General features: G+C 38.7%; 1 protein-coding gene across 1 annotated transcript; it reads right to left on the bottom strand.

Annotated features, from left to right (window-relative positions):
* Positions 1-155: 155 nt before the first annotated feature.
* On the bottom strand, positions 156-25,332 carry LOC306864334 (melatonin receptor type 1B-B; the record flags this gene model as incomplete). The annotated part of the gene is made up of 2 exons (XM_079408297.1): positions 156-1,003; positions 25,137-25,332. The coding sequence occupies 2 exons, from the start codon at positions 25,330-25,332 to the stop codon at positions 156-158; spliced, it is 1,044 nt and encodes a 347-aa protein (XP_079264423.1).
* Between the last annotated feature and the right edge of the window lie 334 nt (positions 25,333-25,666).

Here is a 25,666-nt window from a genome sequence, read left to right as displayed (position 1 = left end):
AATTTCCAATGAGCCTAGGTTGAAAATAAAATAAGCACCCTGAGTTGTACACAATGGTTTTGTAGCATTAAAAAAAAGAGTTCACATTTCAAAGCATATGAATTTGCTTCATGCACCCATGACTTTTCCTCCTGAACAGTGATTGGAAACAAAAGTCACTCATTGTTATTGATGGCTGGTGAGGGTTTGCTCCTCATCCCATCTGTGGCAGCCCTGGAGGTCTCAGTCACAAACCTCCTAGGAATCCACACTGACGTCATGATCCGCACATACTCCTTTCGGAAGTTCCGATTGAGGAGTCCGTAAATGATGGCGTTGAGGCAACTGTTGAAATAGGCCATAAAGTAGCTGACCACAAAGAGCCACTCTGGAATACGTGGAGCCATGGCCTCTGGGTTGATGGCCACCACGAGACCGATTAGATTGAGTGGAGCCCAGCAGATTGCAAATAAAACGAACACCACAAACATGGTGACGAAGTTGCGCAGGTCGCTGGGCCTCACCCTTGAGCGTTCCTCGCTCTTTACCTTCCTTCTCACCTGTATCACCAGAACCCAAATCCTCAGGTAGCAGAAGGTCACCACCGCGATGGGCACCAGGAAGTGAACCACCACCACCACCACAGTGTAGGAGCTGCTGGCAGTCTGTGTGAAGGTGCAGGAGTAAACGCGCGGGTCGTAACTCAGTGAACCCACAAAGAAGTTGGGAAGAATGGCGAGCACAGTGAGCGCCCAGATCAGGGCCACTAACAGCAGTGTGTTACGGAAGCTGTAGAGACGTCCGTAGGCAAAACTGTGACAGATGTAGCAGTAACGGTTGATGGCGATGCCAGTGATGTTGAAAACCGAGCCGATCACACTCAGGCCCATTAGGAATCCGCTGACTTTACACTGGGTTTCCCCCAGAGACCAGCCGTCATGGAAGATCGCGTACAAGACCAGCGGGTAGGGATAGAAAGCCACCACCAGGTCAGCGAAGGCCAAACTGACAACAAACACGTTGCCTGTGCAAAACAGAGTGAGAGAAAGAGGGCTTGTTAATAATCTCATTTCTACGAGCACAGATTGATGTCAATATGATAGCACAGTTTGTTATGTCTATTGTGGCAAAATCGAAATCGAAAAATGTATTACCTACACCTGCTCCTCTGTTCTGTAAAGTTTATTTCCAACCTATTTCAGCTCACCTGGCCTGTGATTTTTCAAGTGATCCTGAAGAGTGTGATTAGCTGGTTCAGGTGTGTTTGATTAGGGTTCAAGACCTCGGTTGTATTATGTGAATAAAAATGCTAAACTCGTGTTAACGACAAGCTGAGAACCAGTGAGCAAATAAGAGAGGAAACAAGAATCAAGACTGACAAAGGTACAGTGTGAAAAGAAAAGACAAAGAATGAATCACATCAACTTCAAAAAGCAGGATTCCCAGGGAGTGTGAAGCCTTTGATTACACTGTGACAACAGAAAACACATCGCTCTGTAAAACAATGCGCTCTCTTCTAGCCTCTGCCCTCTCAGATTAATCTTATGCATGGTCTGCTGTGTTAAAAGTTCTGTTATGTCGACCAATCCATTTGCTCACTTTCTCATGTTAAACAGTCACTGTTTACAGCCGCTGTAGAGACCGCTGACTGAGTCATCTAATTAGTCCAGATAGCCCTTCATTCCATGTTACTGGTAGCAAATATCTGCATACAGATCCATTTGCTACACATATATTTAAAGTGTAATTTTTGTGTTTTTCCAGTTGATTTCCCATCAGAATAATGAAAGTGGAAGGTTGAATCTCACAAAAACATGTCCAGCTCACATTTTACCCCAAAACTAAAAGTGAAAAATGTATTTAGCATAAAATAACAAGTCTATTTTCAGGATCAATAAGATTTCTTGAATTTTATATATACACACACACACACACACACAAATATTAATACTAATACTAATACAATTTTTATTTAAAAGCAGCATAAAACTTACATGATCTATAATTAGTGTAAAATATATTAAATATGCTAAGCCATAAATATTTGCTTTGTAATATGGTAATGATAGTTTTGGGAAATATGTGCTTAATTATAATAACTTTGCTTAATAAAAACTAATCTTTATGGTGCTAAAACTAAGATTAATTTTCTTTATGCAAAATATTCTTATTTTTCTTTTTGGAGTGAAATGTGATCTTGACATATTCTTGCCAAGTTTCAAGAGACTCACCTTTAAAAGAATAAGAAATTATTGTATCAAAGGCATGAGTGGTGAACAGCTTCAATGAGGCATACATTTTCCCCTCATCGCCTACAGCTTTTTAGACAACCAGACCATTTAAACATTCAGTCTGTGTCTTTCCCCCTCCCAGCCCTAAGACTCTGGATGAAACGTGAGGGCCATAAATGTAAGGACCCCCATTAATCAGATTTTCCTGTTGAAAGAGAAGCATAACATTTCACTTGGATTTTGCCAGATATCTCCAACAGCAAATAAAAAAATTAGAAGGGGGGAAGCTGTTTTTTCCCCATCCTTTTCAGCAAATGCCAAACATTATTCCCGGCACTTCTCAGCATGACATTAGAGCGATCATAACCCAATATTCTCTGCTGTTCATCACGGTGGCTTTTAAAAATGATCCAAAAACCTAAAATCTGTTTCAGTCTGTCATGTTGAAACAGCACTCACTTTACTCTTTTCAGCTATTCCCTTTTCTTAGCTTTATTCAGAGGATAAAGCTAGAGTCTATGAAATGATAAACACAATTACCCTGACCTACCTGAGCACAACCTTTCTTCTCTGAGCTTTCTTCTCTTTTCTTTAGACTTTTATCCCCACTATAATTCAACCAGAGACGAAGCACATTCAAGGTCATAGCGCTGCTCTGTAGATGAATGTTTCGTGAAATAACGCACGATGTCAGCAGGTATAAATGGTATTTTTGTGTTCACATATGTGAAGAAACCAACCTGTGTGTAACATGCATATTTTTAAAATCACTTAAGCCACTTAATGTGTGAACTTCACTATAATCCTCTAACAAAAGGTTATTTTTTTGTAATGCCTTTGGTCATAATAAAAACTCCTGTTTGAATTCATATTTATTTATTTACCTTTATATAACTCATCTCTGCATATTTAAGCATTATAAAGAGATAATTATGCAGAATATTGATGTGGTTTTAGACAAAGCTAAATACGTAAATGCTGCCAGAACAATAATTGCAGATCTACAATACAGAACTACATATAATGAAAGATAATATATTGTGTACACAGCATTTTTTGCAAGCTCCAACTCGCTCTGTCTTAAATATCAAAATATGACAACTATGAAAACTGATAATGAGAACCTAATGAGTAATGAGCCTGTGTTTGATTAATAGTGTACTGTGTGTGTGTGTTTGTGTCAGTGACAGAGGGAAACACAGCAATCTAGTCTGATGTGAGTACGTGCACATGACGTGAATAATGTCTAGGTGAAGTAAGAATAGAAAGAAAGCTAAAATGCCATTCAGCTGTGCTCATACACCTTACCACATTTAAGATCATGCACCAGGGTTCCCACACCTTTTGACACAAAAATGTCCATGATTGTAGCTGATGGAGGCTTTCAGATCTGCGCTTCACAAAAAAAAAATATAATTTTTGGAAACCTACATGATAGAGATTGTCTAAAATTTCCTGATAATTCCAGGTTTTCCAGGACTATCAGAACTCTGATACTCGTATTTAAAGAACAGTTCACCCAAAATGTTCGCTCAAAAATGTATTCACCCTCAGGCCATCCAAGATGCAGATTATCTTGTTTCTTCAAATCTCGTTTCAGAACAGATTTGACAACATTTTGCATTAGATCACTTTGCTCACCAATGGATCATATGCAGTAAATGGGTGCCGTCAGAATGAGAGTCCAAACTGCTGATAAAAAACATCACAATAATCCACAACACGACTCCAGTCCATAAATTAACATGTTTGTAAGAAACAAATCTATCATCATAAAGCATTTTAACTTTAACCCATTTAATCCCACCGGTCACAATTGATAGTTTTCACATGACGTCACACCGTCATAGGAATGCCCACCTGGCGGGCAAAACGAAGCTTAGCTGCACTGACCGCCAGCTATTTTTACACAGATTGCATCAAGTAATAATGTAAAACGCAGGTATTAAAAGGCGAGATTCAGTGGACACCTTATTGATGATATATATTTTGTACAGGCAAGAAGATGAAGCCAGAATATAAACGCAATGTGCAAAGTTTCACATTAAATGGCTTCCCATAGAAAACCATTAGAAGGAAAACACTGAACCGTTAAAAGGATTGCGTTCATATTCCTGGCCTCATCTGCTTGCCTGTGTAAACTGTGCATCATTAATGTGGTGATTACTGAATTTGATCTTTTAATATTACTGTTTTAAATATATTAAGGCACTTTTAAGTGTTTTTACAACGTTTTGACGCACTGTTTATGACTGAAATATTTCCGCTTAATATGGATTGCAAATAACCAAAACTTTCATTTTGTTCAGAAATACCTTTGTTTATACTTTTGAGAGGTGATCTAAATATTTGCGGCTGGGAAACAGATTAAAAATTGACACGCTTGTGCAGCAGCTCTGTGGATGTTTTGCCCTCCAAGTCTTCGAGACGGTCACATGACTGAAAACTATCAATAGTGACCGTAAAAAAGGTTTTCATTTATAAAGCTATAAAAACCTTACTGACTGCTGTTTTAGTGCACTTCCTGCAAATATGGAAAAAATAAAGGGTCTCAATTAAATTTGATTAGTGCAAATTGTCACATGACCAAAGCAGTTTATTTCCTGTTTGCACCTTGAGATAATGATGGCTGCATCAAAGCTCCAAAACAAAAGGCTAGTAAAGTATGTTAACATAAACATATGACAAAGATTTTAGGTATACATGATCTTTTGGGTGTCTAGTATTAATATAGGCATTTGCATATATTTAGTTTTGTTGAGTGTGGACATAGAATGAGTAAGCGTGTTGACGGTCACAATAGTGACCGGTCGGATAACAGTGAACTTAGGTATACAATATAAATAAAAATTGCAGTTGCTAGTGAAAATGATACGGAAGCGTATTGCATTCACTTGAGGAAAAAAAAATCTACTCTGTTTTTCTGAATTAACGAGTTAATTATCTCAGAATTACGAGAAAAGTTTTTGCTCTGTTTGAAAGCAACAGTTGAAAAACAGAGCAAAAACTTTTTTTAATTAAAAATTATCTCGTAATTCTGAGATAATTAACTCGTTAATTCAGAAAAACAGAGCAAAAACTTTTTTTTATGAAAAATTATCTCGGAATTCTGAGATAATTAACTCGTTAATTCAGAAAAACAGAGTAGATTTTTTTTTCTCAAGTGAATGCAATACGCTTCCGTATAATGACAATAAAATGTTGCGATGACAAAATATTGCACTAAATTAAAAATTCAAATGTTACAAAAAATGTACAATAATTATGTTGTAATACTCGTAGCATTAATATAAAAATTTGATGTTATATTTTGCAAAAATTAACAATTTTGAAATGAGGTGATGGTTGAATTTTTTAGTTTTTTATCTCAGTGTTCCTATCAATGTTGCATAAGGTTTTTTGGGTGTAATGCTCTGTTCAATATTCCGCTCTATGAATATGCATTCTTCTCATTTACTGCTCATACTCCCCGGAAAAGCTAAATTCGCTCAAATAACACGCCGACAAGAAATGTCTATGTAGTTGTCACGGTGCACACACGAGGGAGGAACCAGGAACACGCAGACGAGGATATAAACTCAAATAATAGTCTTTACTGAAGATCAGGACAGGGCAGGACAAGGCAAGGCAGACAAGGACATCACACACCGGGGTTAACGAGTAGACCAGACAAATTGTAACTCAACAGACAGGACTAATATACACAGGTAAATCATAGCTAATGAGACAAACAAGGCTGGACAAGAATTAAACTAATGATATGACAGGAAACAAACCAAATATGGACACAAGGGGCAGGAACACATGACACACACACGACAGTTCCCTGACATAACTCCCCCCTCCCGAAAGGCTCGTCCCGAGCCTTAACAGTTCCATCAGGGAGGGGGGGTGGGCGCTCTGGAGGCCTCTCAGGACAGACACGGACCACAGGACGGGGACCTCCAGAGCGGAACAGACAGACAGGACCCATGGCGGAGCAGGGAGCTCAGGAGGCCATGGCAGGTGGTAACTGTGGCCATGGCATCCTTCTTCGGCCCACCCACTCCACCCAGAGCTCTACTACCCCCCCCCAAAATTTCCATGGGGAATCCAGGGGGTATCAGGAGCCCTCCGGGGCTAGACAAACAAAACAGTACAAGACACGACATGAAACCCTCCAGGGTCAGACAAACACGACAGGACATCCCACAGGAACCAGAAGCCCTCCTGGGCTGGCTAGGAAGCTGAGTCTTCCTCTGGGCTTGACGAGGAGTCAGGGGCCCTCACAGGGTCCCTCAGCAACCTCCTCCACTTCTGCGACAGGGGGGGCAAGCGGCTGCGACTGGCCTCCATGGCCACAATTCAAGGAGCCGCCTGCCCCAGACGAGTCTCCATGGACAAGACAAGACATGGCATGACAAGGTGTTTCAAATGTTCCTGTGGGCACAACGAACACAAACACGGCTCTCCTGGCCGTGACATGTGGACTTGATCCACGGAGAGGGTATCGGCGACCGGCAGGCTTGAGTCAGCGGCAATCCGGTGGGCTTGAGTCAGCGGCAATCCGGTGGGCTTGAGTCAGCGGCGGACCGGCGGGCATTGAGTCAGAGGCGGACCGGCGGGCATTGAGTCAGAGGCGGACCGGCGGCGTGCACAGGGGAGCCGCGGACGGCGGCGTGAACAGGGGGAGCCGCCGACGGCGGGTTGGCTTTCCCCGCGGACGGCAGCGTTGATCTCCCGCGAACGGCGGGCACGGTGAAGCCGCCGACGGTGGGTTGGCTTTCCCCACGGACGGCGGACTTGGGTGAACCGCAGGTGGCGGCGTGAACTCCCGCGAACGGCGGGCTCGGTGTGCCGCGGACGGCGGCGTGAACTCCCGCGAACGGCGGGCTCGGTGTGCCGCGGACGGCGGCGTGAACTCCCGCGAACGGCGGGCTCGGTGTGAGCGGCGAGGTTGGGATAGCCGCGGGCAGCGGCGGACATCTCCCGCGATCGGCGGGCTTGACTCAGCGGCGATCCCGCGGGCTTGACTTCAGGGCTCGCGGCCAGCGGACTCGCGGCACTCGCGGTGATCCCACCAAACTCCCACGCCCACTTGACGCGGGCTAAGGCAGGATGACGAGCGGCGACTTCCATGCCGCGAGGGACAGACAAACAGGAACAAACAAAAGACTTTTAAAAAACGGAAAACAAAATGAGGTGAAGGGGCGCCGCTTACTGTTTGGGTCTGGTCTTCTGTCACGGTGCACACACGAGGGAGGAACCAGGAACACGCAGACGAGGATATAAACTCAAATAATAGTCTTTACTGAAGATCAGGACAGGGCAGGACAAGGCAAGGCAGACAAGGACATCACACACCGGGGTTAACGAGTAGACCAGACAAATTGTAACTCAACAGACAGGACTAATATACACAGGTAAATCATAGCTAATGAGACAAACAAGGCTGGACAAGAATTAAACTAATGATATGACAGGAAACAAACCAAATATGGACACAAGGGGCAGGAACACATGACACACACACGACAGTTCCCTGACAGTAGTATACTTGTTCCTGTTTGCAGTAGCGCTACTGTGCTGTGGCATGCTTTAGTACAGCTGTACTGGATGGGCAACGCTGGTTAAATCTCCTTCACTGATCTGCTCCCCGCTATGCTCTGCTCACATGCGCTGATAATATAGCTTTGCCAGGGTTTTTATATTTGTATACATGTTTACTTGATATTTATTAAAACAGAATCATCCTTTCTATTAATTTCCCACTGATTTACGCGATCTAATGAGCATTAACTCATATTACGCGATCATATCTCTGTATGAATGAATGGCAGAGACACGCGTTTTTACACAACACAGAATTTCTGAGGAAAAAGAAAACATTTCATAAGGCTATTTTAAGAATAAATAACTATAAAACATTAGGTGATAGAAACTAAACATAACTTTATAATTGTCATTTTCTTTAATCATAGCTATAATTATTATCAGTGTTGGGGAAAGTTACTTTTAAAAGTAATGCATTACAATATTGCGTTACTCCCTAAAAAAGTAACTAATTACGTTACTTAGCTACTTTTTATGGAAAGTAATGCGTTACATTTACACTTTTTAAATATTAATACAAGAAGTTTTAATTATTGCAAATGTAAAAGCCCTTTCACACCAAAAAGTGTAATGAATAAACCTCAGGCTGAAGGAAAAGTAAATTCACGTCTGTAAAGTAGAACGTAGGAGAAGAAAGTTCAACACTCTTCAGCAATAAAAAACAATGAAGCACAATTGTTAGTTTATCTAAAGTTATTTTTGCTTATTAGTATGGTTGAACTGGATCATCAGAGGTCAGCAGCAAAGACATTGGTTAATAAAATGGGTTTAGATACATTTGTGTTAACATTTAATTATTGCAGGTTTGCGTCAGTCTGTGTGACTGTTTTTATACAGTCTGTTTTTATACAATACTAAATCTGTTTTTTTGTGAGTGGGATGAATTAATGCTCATTCACATTTAGTCTAGAACTACAGTAACAGCATGTTCACACAGCCCACTGTCAGTCAATAAATGGGAAAAAAGTCATTGGCGTTACTTTTTTGAAAAAGTAACTCAGATATTTTCTTGTAAATTAAAAGGTAATGCGTTACTTTACTAGCTACTTGAAAAAAGTAATATTATTACGTAACTCGTGTTACTTGTTACCAACACTGATTATTATAACACCTAAAATATGTTGCATATAAAAGTGTTTGTTTCAGCCAGTTGAAGCGAGGGTACATTGTGTGCACATGATCAGGATCCTACCACCTCCGCTGCATTTTGAGAAAGTAAAAAACCCTGTTTGCAGGACTATACATTATTTGGATGATTAGTCAAAAACAACAACAACAACAGTTATGTCTGATTCTGCTGCATAGAACTGAATAAAAATAAATAATACATTGATATTTAATATTAATATATTTTCTGTTCCATTTTCTTTCAATAAAAGTGTGGTTATTTTATTGGCTTGTGTTTTTTAAAATTCTGTGTCATTAAAATTAAGTTAAATTAAAAAGTCTTACAAAATTACTTTATATTATTTAATAAAATAAATAATTATTACAAAGAATTTTCAGTTTCGGTTTTCGACCAAGCACATCAAGAATTCTCGGTTCCGGCCCAGAATTTTCATTTCGGTGCATCCCTACCATTTACTGTAAGTACATACGGAGCACTGTGTTTGCAAACATGCTCCTTTAAAGGATTACACACACACCGGTATGCAGAGAGACATTTAAGAAGGTTTATTATCCAAATAACTTTAAATTGATGTTGCTGAAAAATGTGTTAATAAATGTTATATGTATGGACTCTTGTTTATGTTCCACGTTAGTTTCCTGTCCACTATTTTTTGCCTCTTACAAAAGCCACAAAGCCTTCTAAGAAGACAGTAAAGGCTTATGTCATGCCCGAGCTGTAGTTAGGCTGAATCTTGAAAGTTAAGTTGCACAATGTTTAGGTTTTATTTTTATTTATTACTATTATTTTTATTTATGTCTTAGTTTTAGGTTGTAGGCCTACTATGTTTACCTTTTTTAAAGGAGACATATTATGCCCCTTTTTACAATATGTAATATAAGTCTCTGGTGTCCCCAGAATGTGTCTGTGAAGTTTCAGCTCAAAATACCCCACAGATCATTTATTATATAATTTTGAAAATGCCTATTTTGAGTGGAAGCAGAAACACTCTGATTTTCGTGCCTTTTTCTTTAAATCCAAATGAGCTGCTGCTCCCGCCACCTTTCCAGAATAGAGCTGCACCATTTCAGCTCGCACCTGCTAAAAACATCTGTTTTGGTTCAGATTATCATGTTTATTGCGCTGAAATCATTCATTTTAAACCATATTAGTTTAAACTTCTGATATACGGTTTTCTGAGTGCACAAATCCGGAGCACATGGACAGAAAGCAGCTGTCACAGCATGTGAGTAAACTAAGTTCTCATTCACACACAAGTTTATGTTAAAAACACACGAGTTACAAAAACAGTCAGTTATGTCTGTGAAGGTAAACAGCTGGGAAATAAATTGCATGATTATTTTAGATCTGTGTGGCAGCAGCAAACAGTAAATAAATCTATAAATCCACTGCTCTCTGAGGCTGGGACTAAATAGTGTTCTGTGCTCGTCTGTGCAGCCAAAGACAGAACAGTTTGCATGTTTTGCTCAAACTTTCACCATGTCAGTAGAACTGTGCACTGTTGTCGCTTGCAAAATCAAAATGACGGCGCAGCGGGTAGAAACTTACAGATTAAGGGGCGGTAGTATTATAATGAGATCCCTTTGCCACGTCACCAAGGGAGCAAAATCAGACGCGCTCGTTTTTTCAGAAGCTTGCAGAAAAAGGCTTACTAAAACAAATTTACTGGGTTAACCTTTTTCACGTTTCCTTGGTTGGTGGATGCACTGGGGACCTGATTATAGCACTTAAAACCTGGAAAAGTCAGATTTTCATGATATGTCGCCTTTAAAGTAATTTAAAATAGATTTTTATATTTTTAGATATTTGTATGTGCCTTTTGAATGTAATATGGCAATTAAATGCACTAAATGGGGTTAGTTTTCACAGTTATTAATATATGCAATTTCAGCAATAAAAAATTACATTTTTCTAAAAAGGAAATAAATTACTTGTTCATTTTAAGAGACCTGTCTTATTTTCTCTTGTATATTTAGTATGGCTCTTTAATAAAGAAAAGTTATTCTTATACGATTACTCGATTAATCAATGGAATTTTCGGTAGAACACTCGATTACTAAAATATTAGATTGCTACAGCCCTAATTTGTTTATTACAAAAAATGCAGTTTATCGTTTCACAAGACGATAATTGATGGACTAGAGTCACGTGAATTACTTGTGGATTATTGTGATGTTTTGAACTCTGTTTGAACTCTCATTCTGACGACGGCACCTATTCGCTGCAAATAATCCATTGGTGAGCAAGTGATGCAATGCTAAATTTCTCCAGATCTGCTCTGATGAGAAAAATCTTTTAGAAAACTTTCATTTTTAGGTGAAGTATTCCTTTACAAGCATATGAATGTCACATATTTAGATATTAAGAGGAAGAGTGAGATAAGAAAGGCAAGTAAGGACAAGAAGATGTTTAGTTATTTCCTATTTAAAATAGTTACAGTGTAATGGAAAACCTCACAGAGGAAGCTGGGGAAAAGTTCTGGAGGGAGAACAGAAGGCAAGGGTTCTTATTCCATGTCTAAGGCTCATTATAAAAGCACTTGAACAGGGTCAGGCTGGGTTATGAAACCCGCAGAGTACAGTATAAAATGATACGTGCGTGCCATGCTCACCTGTCAAAGACTTTAAGCGCAAAAAACAAGAGCTACAGCTGTAAGACACATAGACACTTCTGTTTCAACATGCCCACAAGACAGGTGGCCTTTTTTGCTTTTCCTTGTGGATCTGGACAACCTTTGTAATTTTCTGAAGCCATGCCAAGCACTATAATACATCTTGACCCTACATTTTCTAAAGATTTCTTCAGAAATCCTTCATTGTGCATCCAGCGAGGTACAGGATCTCTTGGGAATGAATGACCACACAGATCAACAGAATAAAAGTAAATGAGAGTCAGTATGGTGCACTAGAGCAGGGGTTTTCAAACTGTGGGTCGCGACTCACTTGTGGGTCGCAGAGTGGGACAAGGTGGGTCGCACAAAGTCACTTGGCTGCAGCTAAATTTGCTTTTCAATGACACACACAGTTCAGTCTAGTGCTGCACGATATACCAACATTCATTACTAATTGCGATATTGCTTAGTGCCTAACAGAGAGGGTCTCAGAGCGACGGTTCATTAATAAAGGCTTGGTCCACGTTATTGTTATAATGGTTATATTTTGTTTTGTTTCTTTAAGTTAATTTAGAAACATGATTGGAACATTTTATGTTTGTTCAATTCAAGTTGTATTTATTTTTTAAATACCAAGCGGCCAGCGCCAGACAGTGAGTTGAGCATATGTTTGATCAGTTTAGCCTACTCAAATAAACACGTTTGAGACATAAAAAACTTCATGCATTTCTCAATGTAAATTTACAAAATTTAAGATAAATGTGTGATAAATATAAAACCGTGGACATTTCAAGGACATGGAGGCGCTAGCGAGGTCACTTGCATTTTTTAATAATAGAGGAAAATTAAAATACGGCGTTAGTTTTTCCTCATAAAGGTAAGAGTACACATCATTCAAAGCTGCAAATAGTTTTATTTGTGTGCACTCACAATATCAACAAAATGTTTTGCTTTTAAAATAAAGAAAACAAATGGTGTCTTGATCTTGAGCAGGAACACTTCACAAAAACTGAACCGAAACTTAGCAAATACTTGCCTCACTGACATGATAAATATATTTATAGAATGCTATAAAATACTACTTTACAACAAATTAATTCAAATCAAAAATTAAAAACTCTTTCATTAGCCTATGTAATCCGTAAAGATGCATTTCTCTCTAAAGGCGCGTCCAATGAGGAGATATGGGGAGTCAGGATCGTCAAACTTAATACTATTTTATTTTTATTTATTTTTTTGTGTTGTTTTGTTTTTGGGCCGCTGTGCCAAGATTGTGTTTGCATGCAGTGCAAATACCCTACAGCGGCATTTTAGTGTCACACTGAAAAATCACTAAATAAGATTAATAATAATTTAATAAAATCAAAATTACGATAATAAAATCATATTATATTGCGTGAAATTAATGTGAAAATTACACTCTGCAAAAAAAAAAAAAGAAAAGTCTGTGGCATCCAACCTGTCATTCTTAACACGAAAACAGCAATAACACGTAGGCTTATAGATATTTTTGAAACTGTAATTGATCGATTTCATGAGACATTCGTTTGTATTAATTGTTCAGATTTTTAAAAAAAAATATGCATTCAAATATTTATTCATGTTTATTTTGTGATGCAAGTATTAAAGAGGAAAATATCATTGATTCACATGCCGCTTGAACTGAGGCTAATGTAATTTCCAAGCATTTATACCGTAATTAAAACAGCTTGTGAATAGTCACGTAACGGTATTTACGTCAACAAAATCAACAAGTTATGCGAGTTGGAGCCCATATCATTTTGGGGGCCCGTACAATTTTTTTGCATATGGACCAGGCGCTGAACCCCGCGATGAGCTTAACAACACTCGCTCACTCGACTCATTAACGTCTGTAAATGAAGAAATTAAAACTAAAATATTAGTTGGGAAATTTTGCATTTGTACTATGAAATAAAATGTTTATTTTTCTTAATTTCCACCATATTAAACTTTTAATTAAGAATAAGCTTACAGTAATTTCAATTGTTTTTTTTATTTTTTATTTCAAATATTTTGGTGGGTCTCGAAATAGATTATACTTGTCTAGGTGGGTCGTGGAATGGAAAAGTTTGGGAACCCCTGCACTAGAGGGTCCTTTCATATAAATGGCTATTTGACATTTTCTTTACAAGGTCAGTATAACTAGAGAATATGTAGAGAATATCTACAGAAAATGAATCCAAATCATCAGCAGAAATCCATACTGATATATCGTAAGACTTTATACTTTAACAGTGTCCTTGCTCTGTCCATGGTGCTGAAGTCAAGCACACTAAATATACACTAACATTCAAAAGTTTTTAGTTCAAAAGTCGGCGTCAACGCCTCTCGTTTACTTTGAATGGAGTGACGTCAAGCGTTGCCAAACTGAATTGTGGGTCCGTCGCGTCGCTTCACTGGCGTTGCTCTAGGCAGAAGTTGAAAACGTTTCAACTTTTCAAGTGCCAACGCAGGCGTCAGCCAATCCGATCGCCTTATGAATATACCCTAGCGCAGATGCTAGCCAATCCCGTTCATGCATCACCAGAAAAGTATGTGAATGGCTGTTGTCACTATGACGGCACGTTAGTACCAAGCTTCAGACACTCCCTCCGTCAAGCGTTGATGCCGACACCCCGTGTGAATTCGGCATTATGCTCACCCAGGTCGCATTTATTTGATGAAAAATGCAATAAAAATGATAATATTTTTACAATTTATTACAATTTAAAATAACTGCTTTCTATTTTAATATATTTTAAACTTTAATTTATTCCAGTGATGACAAAGTAGAATTTTCAGCATTTCAGCATCTTACTGACCCCAAACTTTACAATGGTAGTGTATTATTCCAGATGTAATGCAAGAAAGCTATTTGGAAGGAGAAAGAGGTTGACTTGTGCTCTGAATTGTTTCATGTTCCTCTCATTAAACCCAAAAAGAAAAACCTAACTTTGAATGATTTTGCCCAAAATAAAACTTCTTGGTCTTTCAGAGAGTGAAAGGTGATCCATGCGTAATTAGAGGAAATTGAACCTCTGATGCCCTTGTTCTTGCTGAGCATGGCTTATCGTTCACTTCGAGCTCAATTCCACTTTAGTTCAAAAAGTGTAATTACTAATGGAGGAGGATGACCTTGAGGAACTTCACATGCAGCCTAATTTATGTGCTCATTTGCACAGCATCTGCGCTGTTACTCATAATTGATAAAAGCTGATAGCACATGGAGACCCCTCGACTGCATATGATTAAGGATCAAGACAAAAAAAAAAAAAGAATTCAGATGAAGATCAAATGTTACAGAAAATTAATTTTGAGCCTTGGTGTTGACACAATATAATTGACAGCGATTATATTATTGATATATTTGGTTCTTCAATATATATATATATATATATATATATATATATATATATATACACATACTATTATACGTTTATCATTATTGATGAAATTAAAGAAATAAAGACAGGATGAGGCATGATGCAGAACAGATTCAAACCTGGATTACCAACAGTTTTCATTTGTCATAAGAATGTGTAATACATTACAAATAAAATAGATAAAAACAATTTTAAAGAATTAAAATAAAATTAAAATAATATATTATTATATTTTTTTTATATAACATTGTTTCCATTTAGATGTTAGTGGGTGAGCTCTTGAAAAATGAAATATTGGTTCAGTGCAGTATGCAACAAGAATGATCTTCTTTTTTACTCAAAGATTACTTCCCGATTCAAGAGAGAAAAAAACGACGTGTCTTTGATCACAACCTTTTTTCATTTCAAAGGTTTTTATCAGTGAAGAGCTTAGCATTAAAAGAGTAGTTTAAATGTTCAAAGTATAAGCCTTGATCCTGAAAGGTTAAAGCACTTATCGATATTAACCCTGTTGCGTATTTTACTCACTCCAACAATTAAATTTTCATTTATATATTACAACATGCAGCAGGGCGAAGGACTCGGGTCAAGGCAAATTACAGAGGAACCACTTTTCTGTTCCTTTGGTCATTTCATACTAGGTAAAATATGGAAATCACATTATAAGGCTATTGCAACTTTTGGGATATGCAGATGAGGATGGTGACATGTTTTTGTTGTATTTTTACGGATTGCAAATTGTGGCAGGGGTCCAATCCTCGGGGATATAAGAATTAGACATGATGAAAAACGGCTCTGAGACCCAAATAGAGCGGCACCAAGGGCTAATCTTAATTGGTACCCGGAAGCATGCACTCTCAGTAGCACCAAATGACAAGCACTACTATTGTGCCCTTGAGCCATGGCCACTGCCACTGCAGCTTCAAACAGCTGCCCTCACTTCCAAAGAATGTAATGTCCTGTAATACCCCTACAACAGGGGTTCCCAAACTCAGTCCTGGAGCCTCCCCTGCACATTTTGCATGTCTCCTTTATCAATCACACCTGATTAAACTCATCAGCTCATTAGCAGCAACTCCAAGACCTGAAATGGGTGTGTCAGATAAAAGAGACATGCAAAATGTGCAGTGTTGAGGAGGCTCCAGGAACGTGTTTGGGAACACCCTGCCTTAAACTGTTTATTTCATGACCAATTAATAAAATACATTGACATGAACTGGCATGAAAGAACTGTAGTTGAATTATTATTATTATTATTGGGGTACTTTAGTGAACGTGCGTCGACTGCCACGAAAGAGAAGAAATAGTTGAATAAAGTCGTTATTTTAGTTTACTTTGCGCACAAAAAGTATTCTTGTAGCTTCATAAAATTACGATTGAACCACTGGTGTCACATGGACTATTTTAACAATGTCCTTACTACCTTTCTGGCCTTGAATGTGGTATTTGTGTTACTGTCTATGCAGGGTCAGAAAGGTCTTCATTTGTGTTCTGAAAATGAACAAAGGTCTTACGGGTTTGAAATGACATGAGAGTGAGTAATTAATGACAGAATTTTCATTTTTAGGTGAACTATAAGTACAAAAAGCTCCCGTCGCATACAAAAGCTTGCCCTTTCTGCTCTGGAATTTGATGTTTTCCTCTTAAAGGATAACTGCTGCTTGAATTTCACGTCATTCTGCCAACACAAATCGAAAAAGACTATATCCCACCTGTATGAATCCACACCGGCTTCTCTACAATCCACCCTGTGATCAGTCAACCCACTCTGAACCTCAGCGTTCCTTCCAGCCAAACACTATTACATCACAACAGCCACATAAAAAACAGTATCCTCGTTGAAGGCCTCTGTCAAAATGTCAACAGGCTGACCTTTGACTCCTTCAAAGTGAATCAGATGAGTCATGGAGTAATGTAAATAAAATGTCTCAGATTGTGTTATGTAACAGCAGTGTAAACGGCACAAAATTTAAACTTAGGCTGTGTTGAAAGCTTTGGTAGGATGATATATGTTACATTGAGTTTGCTTAATTTTTTCTCTTTTTTCTGAACAGTGTGGATTTTTATTTCATGCTGATGTTGAAGTAAAGCTTTAAAGGGTTTAAAATGCTTGAGGCATGCAATCTATGATCAGATCAAAATTGGGGTTCATGAAATTCAGATTGTGTGCCTCAGCCCACAATTCCCAATGATCTCAGTCCAGAGCTTTGCATTATTATCACTGGTTGTAGGGTGTAGAACGATAGATTTCATTAAACTAAAGTTATAATGCCTCAATGTACGCATATATAATTGGATCTCAAAAATCTTGACATGCAGCACATTTTTTGATGGGTCTCTGGTTTGTGAAATCAGGAAGCCTCAGCCTGCCTGTCCAGGGTTTTGCTGTTTTATCTCGTGCCAAGATACAGTCAGCATGCAGCATGTAAAAGAGAACGTTTGCCTAGAATGCAAAGTAAAGTTTGCCAAGCTCCGAAACCCTTCAGATTTAATTTTGTTCAGTGTAATTTAACATGCTTTATTATGGGTGCATTTTTACAACATTTCCACAATAATAATAATAATAATAATAATAATAATAATGGTTGAAAGAGGGAGGGGGAAAAAAAAACAGAAAAAGATTGTGAGTGGTTCCAGGACAAGTGTTATTGTTACTGCAACTATCCAACTGCAAGACCTTTGGTTTAAAGTGTCTCCCGAATGATACATCCTGAGATAACATCATCATGGTCCACTGAGAATCAGGGACGCATCTGTTAAATTGGATGGAAACAGAAAGGGTGGACATATTTTTGTTTCATGCATTCAAATTCAAGCATCTTTCGAAAAGTTTAAAAGAGGCTGCTGTCCTGAGAACAAACAGGCGGAGACAAACAGTTACTGCTGTGAACCTATCATCAAGTAAACCTGAGGCAAAGCCGAAACTCTGTCTCCTATTTGAACCTGCGGTAGAGCAAAACAAGAACTGAATACAAACGCTTCGGTAGAGATTTTCTTTTTCTACCTGTTAAATTTCAAATGCCACTCTGGGCAATGACATTTGCTGGTACATCAGTGAGGAAAAGACTGGGAAAAAAAAGAAAGGTGAAAGAAGGAACAAAGGACACCAGCAAAGCTCTGTTGCATTGGTGAATTCACTCGTGACAGGCTCTCCTAGTGTCACTGTAGCTCAACCGGGCTGAATGGATTGAAGAGAATTATGAGATATTCAGAACCTTTTGGCAAAACAAGTCAAATTCAATAAGGAAGATATAAGCCCTTTTCACAGGGGGTGTAATACAAAAAAAAAATCACTTAACATTTACTCTGTCAATCATGTGATGAAGTACATTTTCATGCCCCATCTTATACAGCGACGTTCAAAAGGTCAGTACGTTTGTTAATGCTTTAGAAAGATGTCTCTTACGCTAACTGAGGCTTCATTTATTTGATCACAAATACATGCAATAACATGAAATATAATTACAATTTTAAAGAACTGTTTTCTGTTTTTAAAATGTAATGTATTCCTGTGATGGCAAAGCTGAATTTTAAGCAGTCATTACTCCAGGCTTCAGTGTCATGTGATCCTTCAGAAATCATTCTAATATGCTGATTTGATGCTCAAAAAACATTTCTTATTATTATCATAATGAATGCTAAAACCAGGTATGCTGGTTAATATTTTATAGAAGCCATGATTTTTTCTCTGTATACCAAAAGAACAGCATTTATTTTAAGTAGAAATCTTTTAAATCATTGAAAAAGGCATTTAAGACATGTGCTGTATAATCAAACGAATGTCCTTACAGAATAAAAATATTAAAATCCAATAAAAAAAATCTTACTGAACACAAACTTTTAAACAGTAACATTTGACAAAATATATAATGAACAAAATTTCACAAATTTTTAAGATAAAAGATTATTTATCAAAAATTGCATATTATAATATTAACTGAAAATGTGTGTGACTATAAATCATTTCACTACTGTGGCTATGTCTCTAGGTCCTATTTGACTTCTGACATAAAAAAATAAATAAATTAATAAATATTCCAAATATGTCTTCTTTATTTTCATTTCTCTAATTAAAATGTTGTAAGCAAAACATTGACAATGTTATTTGAGAAAAGTGACATCATAAATCAATGGAAATTTCAATGGATTCTGTAATATTTTGTGGACTTGAACGATCCATGCTGTCCTGAATTTTTGTATGATAATCAAAAATTTTAAACAGGGTTGCAAACTCGTCAGGAGTGAAAAATGTGTGTAAAATCCCCCAAACAAGACAAAAACTCAAAGTAGGAAAGCATTTTTTGCAGTGCACCATTCAAGGATAAACACCTTTATATGATTAAAAGACGTTTGAGCAACAACTACGGTCTACAATCAACAAGGATTGTTGTTAAGATGTTACACGAACTTAGTCAGGGGAAATTAACCACTGTAAATCTTCATTTCAGCACTCTTAATTTTTTAAGCAGCTGACGGGCTAAACGCTAGGTGTTTCTCCGTGTTGAAACAGGCTGTTACAGGCTGACACCTAGCTATGGCTTAGCGCTGTCTGACTTGAGCTGAGTGATACTAATATTACTATACATTAAACTGTATGTTTTACTTGTAGGTCGAACAGTTCTCAAATCGACTTCATGTCAGAGTAATAGCTTACTGATATGTGAGACAAATGTTAAAGTCGAGACTGAGGAGCATTTTTGCAAAGGGTAGCGAACTAATGTAGAGATAACGTAACTTACAATCTTCATAGCTATCACAACAGCAGCCTCACGCAAAACAAAACAAACAAAAAAAACAGCAGCCTCACACGCTAATCACCATTTAAACTGGAGCACCATAATGTACAGCAGACACAAATGCATTCCATCCGAAATATGGACAGTTGCCTGCAGCGTCTAAAAGTTAGGCTTCAGGAGTGAGATTGGTTGGATGAGGGAAAGAACATTAAGGTAAGCCAATCAGAGGCAGAGTAGGGCGGGTCCATTCCTATGCCAACAGAGAAAAAAACCGCTACAGGTGACATGACACAGATGACTCGCAGATACGACGACGACTATGACCCCCCCCCCCCCCCCCACACACACACACACACACACACACACACACACAAACACACACACACATTTTATTTTTTTACAGATCTACACGATTCACGTGAATAACTTATATCAAAGTGAAAACAGCACACTTCGCCAAAAGGTGACAAGTTTGCACCCCTGTTAAAAGATGCATTGTCAATAAATATCAAAATGTACTCAACATCCTCAACCTTATGTTTATTTCCTGTTGGACATTCTGCTCATTTTTATGTAAATAAGTTATGATTAAATGTCTGACCTTGAGAAAAAAAAAAAAAAAAAAATATTATTTTACATAAATTATTATATTAACATATTATTTACATTTATATTATTTATAAGTCTGGTACACTATTTTATAAATGTAATTCAAACTACAACTCAAGTATATTCATTTTTTCCAAGTTATAAAGCTCAAAATGTACTGCATAACAGAAACTACCCTACTATTTTGAAAACAGTAGAACAAGAACAAGGTTGATTTGCTCTCGAGAAAAATCTCCAAAAGCACAGCAAATCATCTGCTACATTATGATCTTAAAGGCCTTGTGTTTAAAATCCTTTGTATTGACTTTCTTTAAAGTGCCTAAAAAATCTTTGTGTTGCTTGTCTCAGAGTAGACCTTAGCCATGTTAAACTGTAATGCTTCCGGAAACAGTTTTACTGCCATGTGAGGATGGACTCTAGGCACTAAATAACAGCAGGTGGGATATTTTCTCTCTCTCTCTGAACACTGTTCACACAGACTTTAGTCTGCAATGTGCATCAAATCCACAGCGCTCCAGCCCAAACCCACTTCCTAACTGATTTGCTCAAGGGTCCTACATGACAGTTACATAAGTTTTTTCTAAATGATTTACAAAGCATTCAAGACAGATATAGAAAGGGTTTGGATTTGAATGACTGATCCATTGCTGTCCATGGTGCTGAACTGGGTCAGACACATGCTATGGAGTTACATTATCTTCATGCTTGTCTCTTGTAGCCAACTGCTAATGTTGCTGGTGGCGGTCTTTCTTTGAATGCCCCTGTTCTTCCTTTATTTCCTGCTTCCTCTAAATGTCAGACAAACAAACACCCATCCGTTTTGCTATTGGTGTTAATTTTCTTGGTCTCTCTGCGTGTGTCTGTTTGCGAGACAGGCAGAGGTGTTTCCACTCTTGAGCAGGACATGAACACCCCGGCAGGTGGTGAGGATAGTTCACTTTCACAAGGTTCAAAAGCCAAGACGAGAAAAATCAAGGAGAAATTCAAAATCGCACGCTCAAAGAGAGAGAGCAAAACCAGATACACCTTATATTGGAAGCACCACAGATGCTGAAAGACTTTGACAACTCTGCGGATGGACACTGACCCGATTTAAGTTTAATCATGGATAGCCCTGAGGCTGAGAGAAAAGCAAGAGTGCACAAAATTCCCCTAGAACACAAACAGAACAAGAATCAAACAGAATATTTCTCCAAAGATTTCTTAAAGCAATAGTTTACTCATAAATGAAAAACATCCTCCTTATGTTGAATCAAATCTATTTTTTGTTGAAAGCAAAAACAGGATTTTGAATAATATTCATGCTGTTCTTTTCTACACAATGAATATTTAAAGTGACCAGGAATATTGTTGCTTTTAATGTTTAAGAAATCTTCTGCTCTCCACATATTAATGTAAGTTATAGTACTTTAAGACAATGTCAGGGTGAGTTAATGCTGACAGTTTTCCATGAATATGAATTCGAACCTCAAATCTCTCACAGCTAATGCCATGCCGGTCACAGTCATTTACCAATCACTAATCTCCTCCAAAGTCTTGGCTTCAAGCCCACTAATGTTTTATTTTATCTGACCTAAAGCAAAATTACAAGGCTACACTTCCCTAAACACAGAACAGGAACACTCTGTCTGTCTTCACTCATTTTTATGGTCTCCTGTGGTTTACAAAGCCATTTTCACTACACGCATACATCAGTGCACACAATCACGTGCTGACGGTCGCGCTGACCACTGTAACGTCCATATTCATGTGGCACAGCAAGACCAGCCAGTAATCTGACAGCAGGAGGACTTCACTTGGCACTCATCCCCCTTTCAAGAAACACTATTAGATAACAACACAGGGGACAGTGCAAGGGAGAGGGGTCAACGGACAGTGATGCTCCAGAAGCCCTGGCTGCCATGTGCCTTCAACTGACAGCTGTTTGAGTACTGGTGAAAGAAATCATTCACCCAAAATTTAGCTGAAAATATATTCATACTCAGGGCATAGATATAAATGAGGAAACAGGGAACAGATTTGGAGAAATTTCACATTACATCACTTGCTCACCAATGGATCCTCTGTAGTGAATGGGTGCCATCAGAATAAGAGGCCAAATAGGTGATAAAACATCACAATATTCCACAAGTATGCATACGACTCCAGCCAATGATCAACTTGTCACACGAAAAGTGTATTTTTCCATAATCCACAATAAAAGTCCATTCCGTGTTGTCCTCTCAAAATCCACCGACATATTTGTTTAGAACTGTTTTATTTTGGATGTTTTCAGTTGTGAACGGTGCTCATGCATATTTCTCTCCTGACTCAGATGAGACTTTTTGACTGGAGCAAGCAATATTATGGATAGAGGACTCATATTTTAGCCAGAAGCAATGGTTTTGAAGTTAAAACATCTTAATAATGAATGTGTTTAGTACAAACCTGAGGTTTTCCCTTTATGTCGATTCGATGTGGACTGTTGTGATGCTTTTAACAGCTGTTTTGACTCTCATTCCGACGGCACCCATTTATTGCAGAGGATCCAAAGTGATGTAATGATAAATTTCTCCAAATTTTAATTGGATGAATCTACATCTTGAATGGCCTGAAGGTGAGTACATTTTCAGCAAATTTAAATTTCTAGACGAACTATTCCTCAAATGTGATCTCGACATGGAAGTCTGACTAATAAAGCATAGCATCTGTTCTGCATAACATACACGGAGAAGCAAAAGACATGGAGGGAAGAGTTTTTTTATACAGTCTCTTTCATACCCACCCTCTCATCAGAATGTGCTTCGTTATCGTAAAAGACTGAGATTTTTACCAGTCATAAATCTTTTATGTCTGCGCTTCACACGGGGTGATTACGCGGTGAATCTGCAAACAGTATTCTGGGAACATACGATTTTACTTCCGAATACACTTGTTTGGAGAACGAGGCTTTCAGTTTCTGTCGTTTCTCAGCTCTCTGCCCTTGTTAGTTGACACAGCGCACACCACTAAAGATCCATGTGGCGCTCCATGCTGCTTTAATGCTTCTTTCGGCATTAGTGACAGTGTTATTGCTTGCGTGAGATGTCTGATTGGCCCTGGTAATGACAAAGGGCTGAAAGACGAAGGAATAAATTCTCCTCCTTCACAGAAAATACACTCAGGTGAGAGGTGAGAAGACAGAGGCAGTCGCCACTCGCCACGGCCATCAGTGGGTGTGGGAACCATGCACAAAATCTGACAGCATTCATACTCAGTCTAATGAGCCATTGATGCCACCTCCATGAGCTCGAGTTGCTTTGGAGGGGGAAGGCAGAGAGAGTCAGGAGTGTCTATGAGACAGAGGGTGATATAAGACTGTGAGTGTGCCTTTGAAGCAGACAGGTCTGGCTCTTGCTCAATGCGAAAAAGCATGAGCTTTGAAGTGCGCTCTTGTGTGAGCGCTCTCCATGCTTATGTCCCTGCAGATGCACAAACTGTCAAGGGGTTCTGAATGCAGTCCCACTCAATTGCATCAGTGGTGTGTGGAACAACCCCACAAACACACACACAAGCATACGTACACACATTGTCACAGGCACTGAAAGAGAAGAAATCTGTCGTCCTCTGAACCCCTCAGTGTCACACATCGCAAGTCCAACAGCAGCGTGACATCATAGTTCAACAGTTGTTCCCAAAAACACTTTTTAGACAGGATTATGTGTGAAAACACAATGTGTTGTTAGGGGTCATTCAAGTGGGTAATTAGATTTAACATCAATTTAAAAACATCAAACACATCCATTTACAATTAAATAAAGGGTCTAATACGGCTCTGGAGGGTGCCAGATTTTCACTGATGTACACGTCCAATTATGCCAAACTACAGTCGAAAGTCTTTGAAGCCCATACTGCTGAGAGCGATAAGCTGCAGTAAATTTTTCATGACATGGTCAAGGTGAAGTGAACTTAACACTACCAAAAGCTCAGACTTAAAAAAAATGCTGAAACAAGGAGTTTCTCCACAAAAACGAACTTGTGAGTGACAAAAATATTGATGGTGGCTGGAAGCCTCAATATTGGTATGCATGAGCATATTCAGTACTAAAATGTTGCATTTTAATGCAAACAAACTTTTAGCTGTTCGTTAATTTGTCTACTTAATTTTTTTTTTTAAAAAGCTGACGTTTGCTATTTGGATGGAATGGTTATATAAGATGTTTGCCAATTTCAAGACATTTTCTTGTTATTGATATAAAGTAATCCTTCACTGACACAACATGAAGTGAAGTGAAGTGAAATACGGCCAAGTATGGTGACCCATACTCAGAATTCGTGCTCTGTATTTAACCCACCCAACGTGCACACACACAGCAGTGAACACACACACCATGAACACACACCCGGAGTAGTGGGCAGCCATTTATGCTGCGACGCCCGGGGAGCAGTTGGGGGTCCGGTGCCTTGCTCAAGGGCACCTCAGTCGTGGTATTGTGGGTGAAGAGAGCGCTGGACATTCACTCCCCCCACCTACAATCCCTGCCGGCCCGAGACTCGAAACCCGCAATCTTTGGATTACGAGTCCGACTCTCTAACCATTAGGCCACGACTTCCCCACTATGATGTTTGTATGAACAGTATGAACAGTTTACATTTAACTACAACCCTTAAACCACACAGGCAAATATGAAGTTTTTTCACCATGTATAATTTACACTTAAAGCAGCATGTAAAATGAGATTCTTGTCAAGTAAAGGGGAAACAAGTCGACTAATTTCCTAATTCATTACATTATTCATTATCTGTATCCCCATTCAACACTTGAGCCTAATGGCACGTGAAGCGCTACTTCAATGAACAGCGCGCCAATGTAGTGCGCGTAGCCTAGAAAGATAAATGAAAGCTCACCAGCATTTCTCAGTTTCCGATTCCTGAACACCGAAATTATGACTAACAGGTTACCCAAAACATCCACCACAGTGGTGAAGATCAGCACGCTGGCCAGCACCGCTATAGCCCAGGCGGGGCGCGCGCTCGAACCCAACGCGCGACCGACGTGCCCCAAATCTGTGCTGTTCGTCAGAAAAGCGATATTGTCTGGCATCCCGGACCAACTTGTTCTCCGAGGTTTGGTTTGTTAAAAGTTATTCACGCGACCTGAGGAAGCAAGGAGAAAAAAACTACAGAATGTACTGTACCGCGCATATTAAACAAAAAGCGTTTGTACTTGAACATATTGTATAATTTCTTTCTGTTTCTATTTTCCATACTTGTAAAAAGCGAGTCATTCCAGATGGCTTTCAGCAGAAGTTGTGAACAGTTGAGCCATAAATCTCTGTCGCCTCTGGTTGATCCGCTTTCCTCTCATCCCTCTCTCCAGAGATGCGAGATAGAGTCCGTGTCAACATCTTTTAGCACCTCAAACTCTTGTCTGTCTT

Source organism: Barbus barbus, assembly GCF_936440315.1.
Source record: "Barbus barbus genome assembly, chromosome: 45".
Lineage (NCBI taxonomy): Eukaryota > Metazoa > Chordata > Actinopteri > Cypriniformes > Cyprinidae > Barbus > Barbus barbus.
The sequence above is the reverse complement of the archived record's forward strand: the minus strand, read 5'-3'. Positions and strand labels throughout refer to the sequence as shown.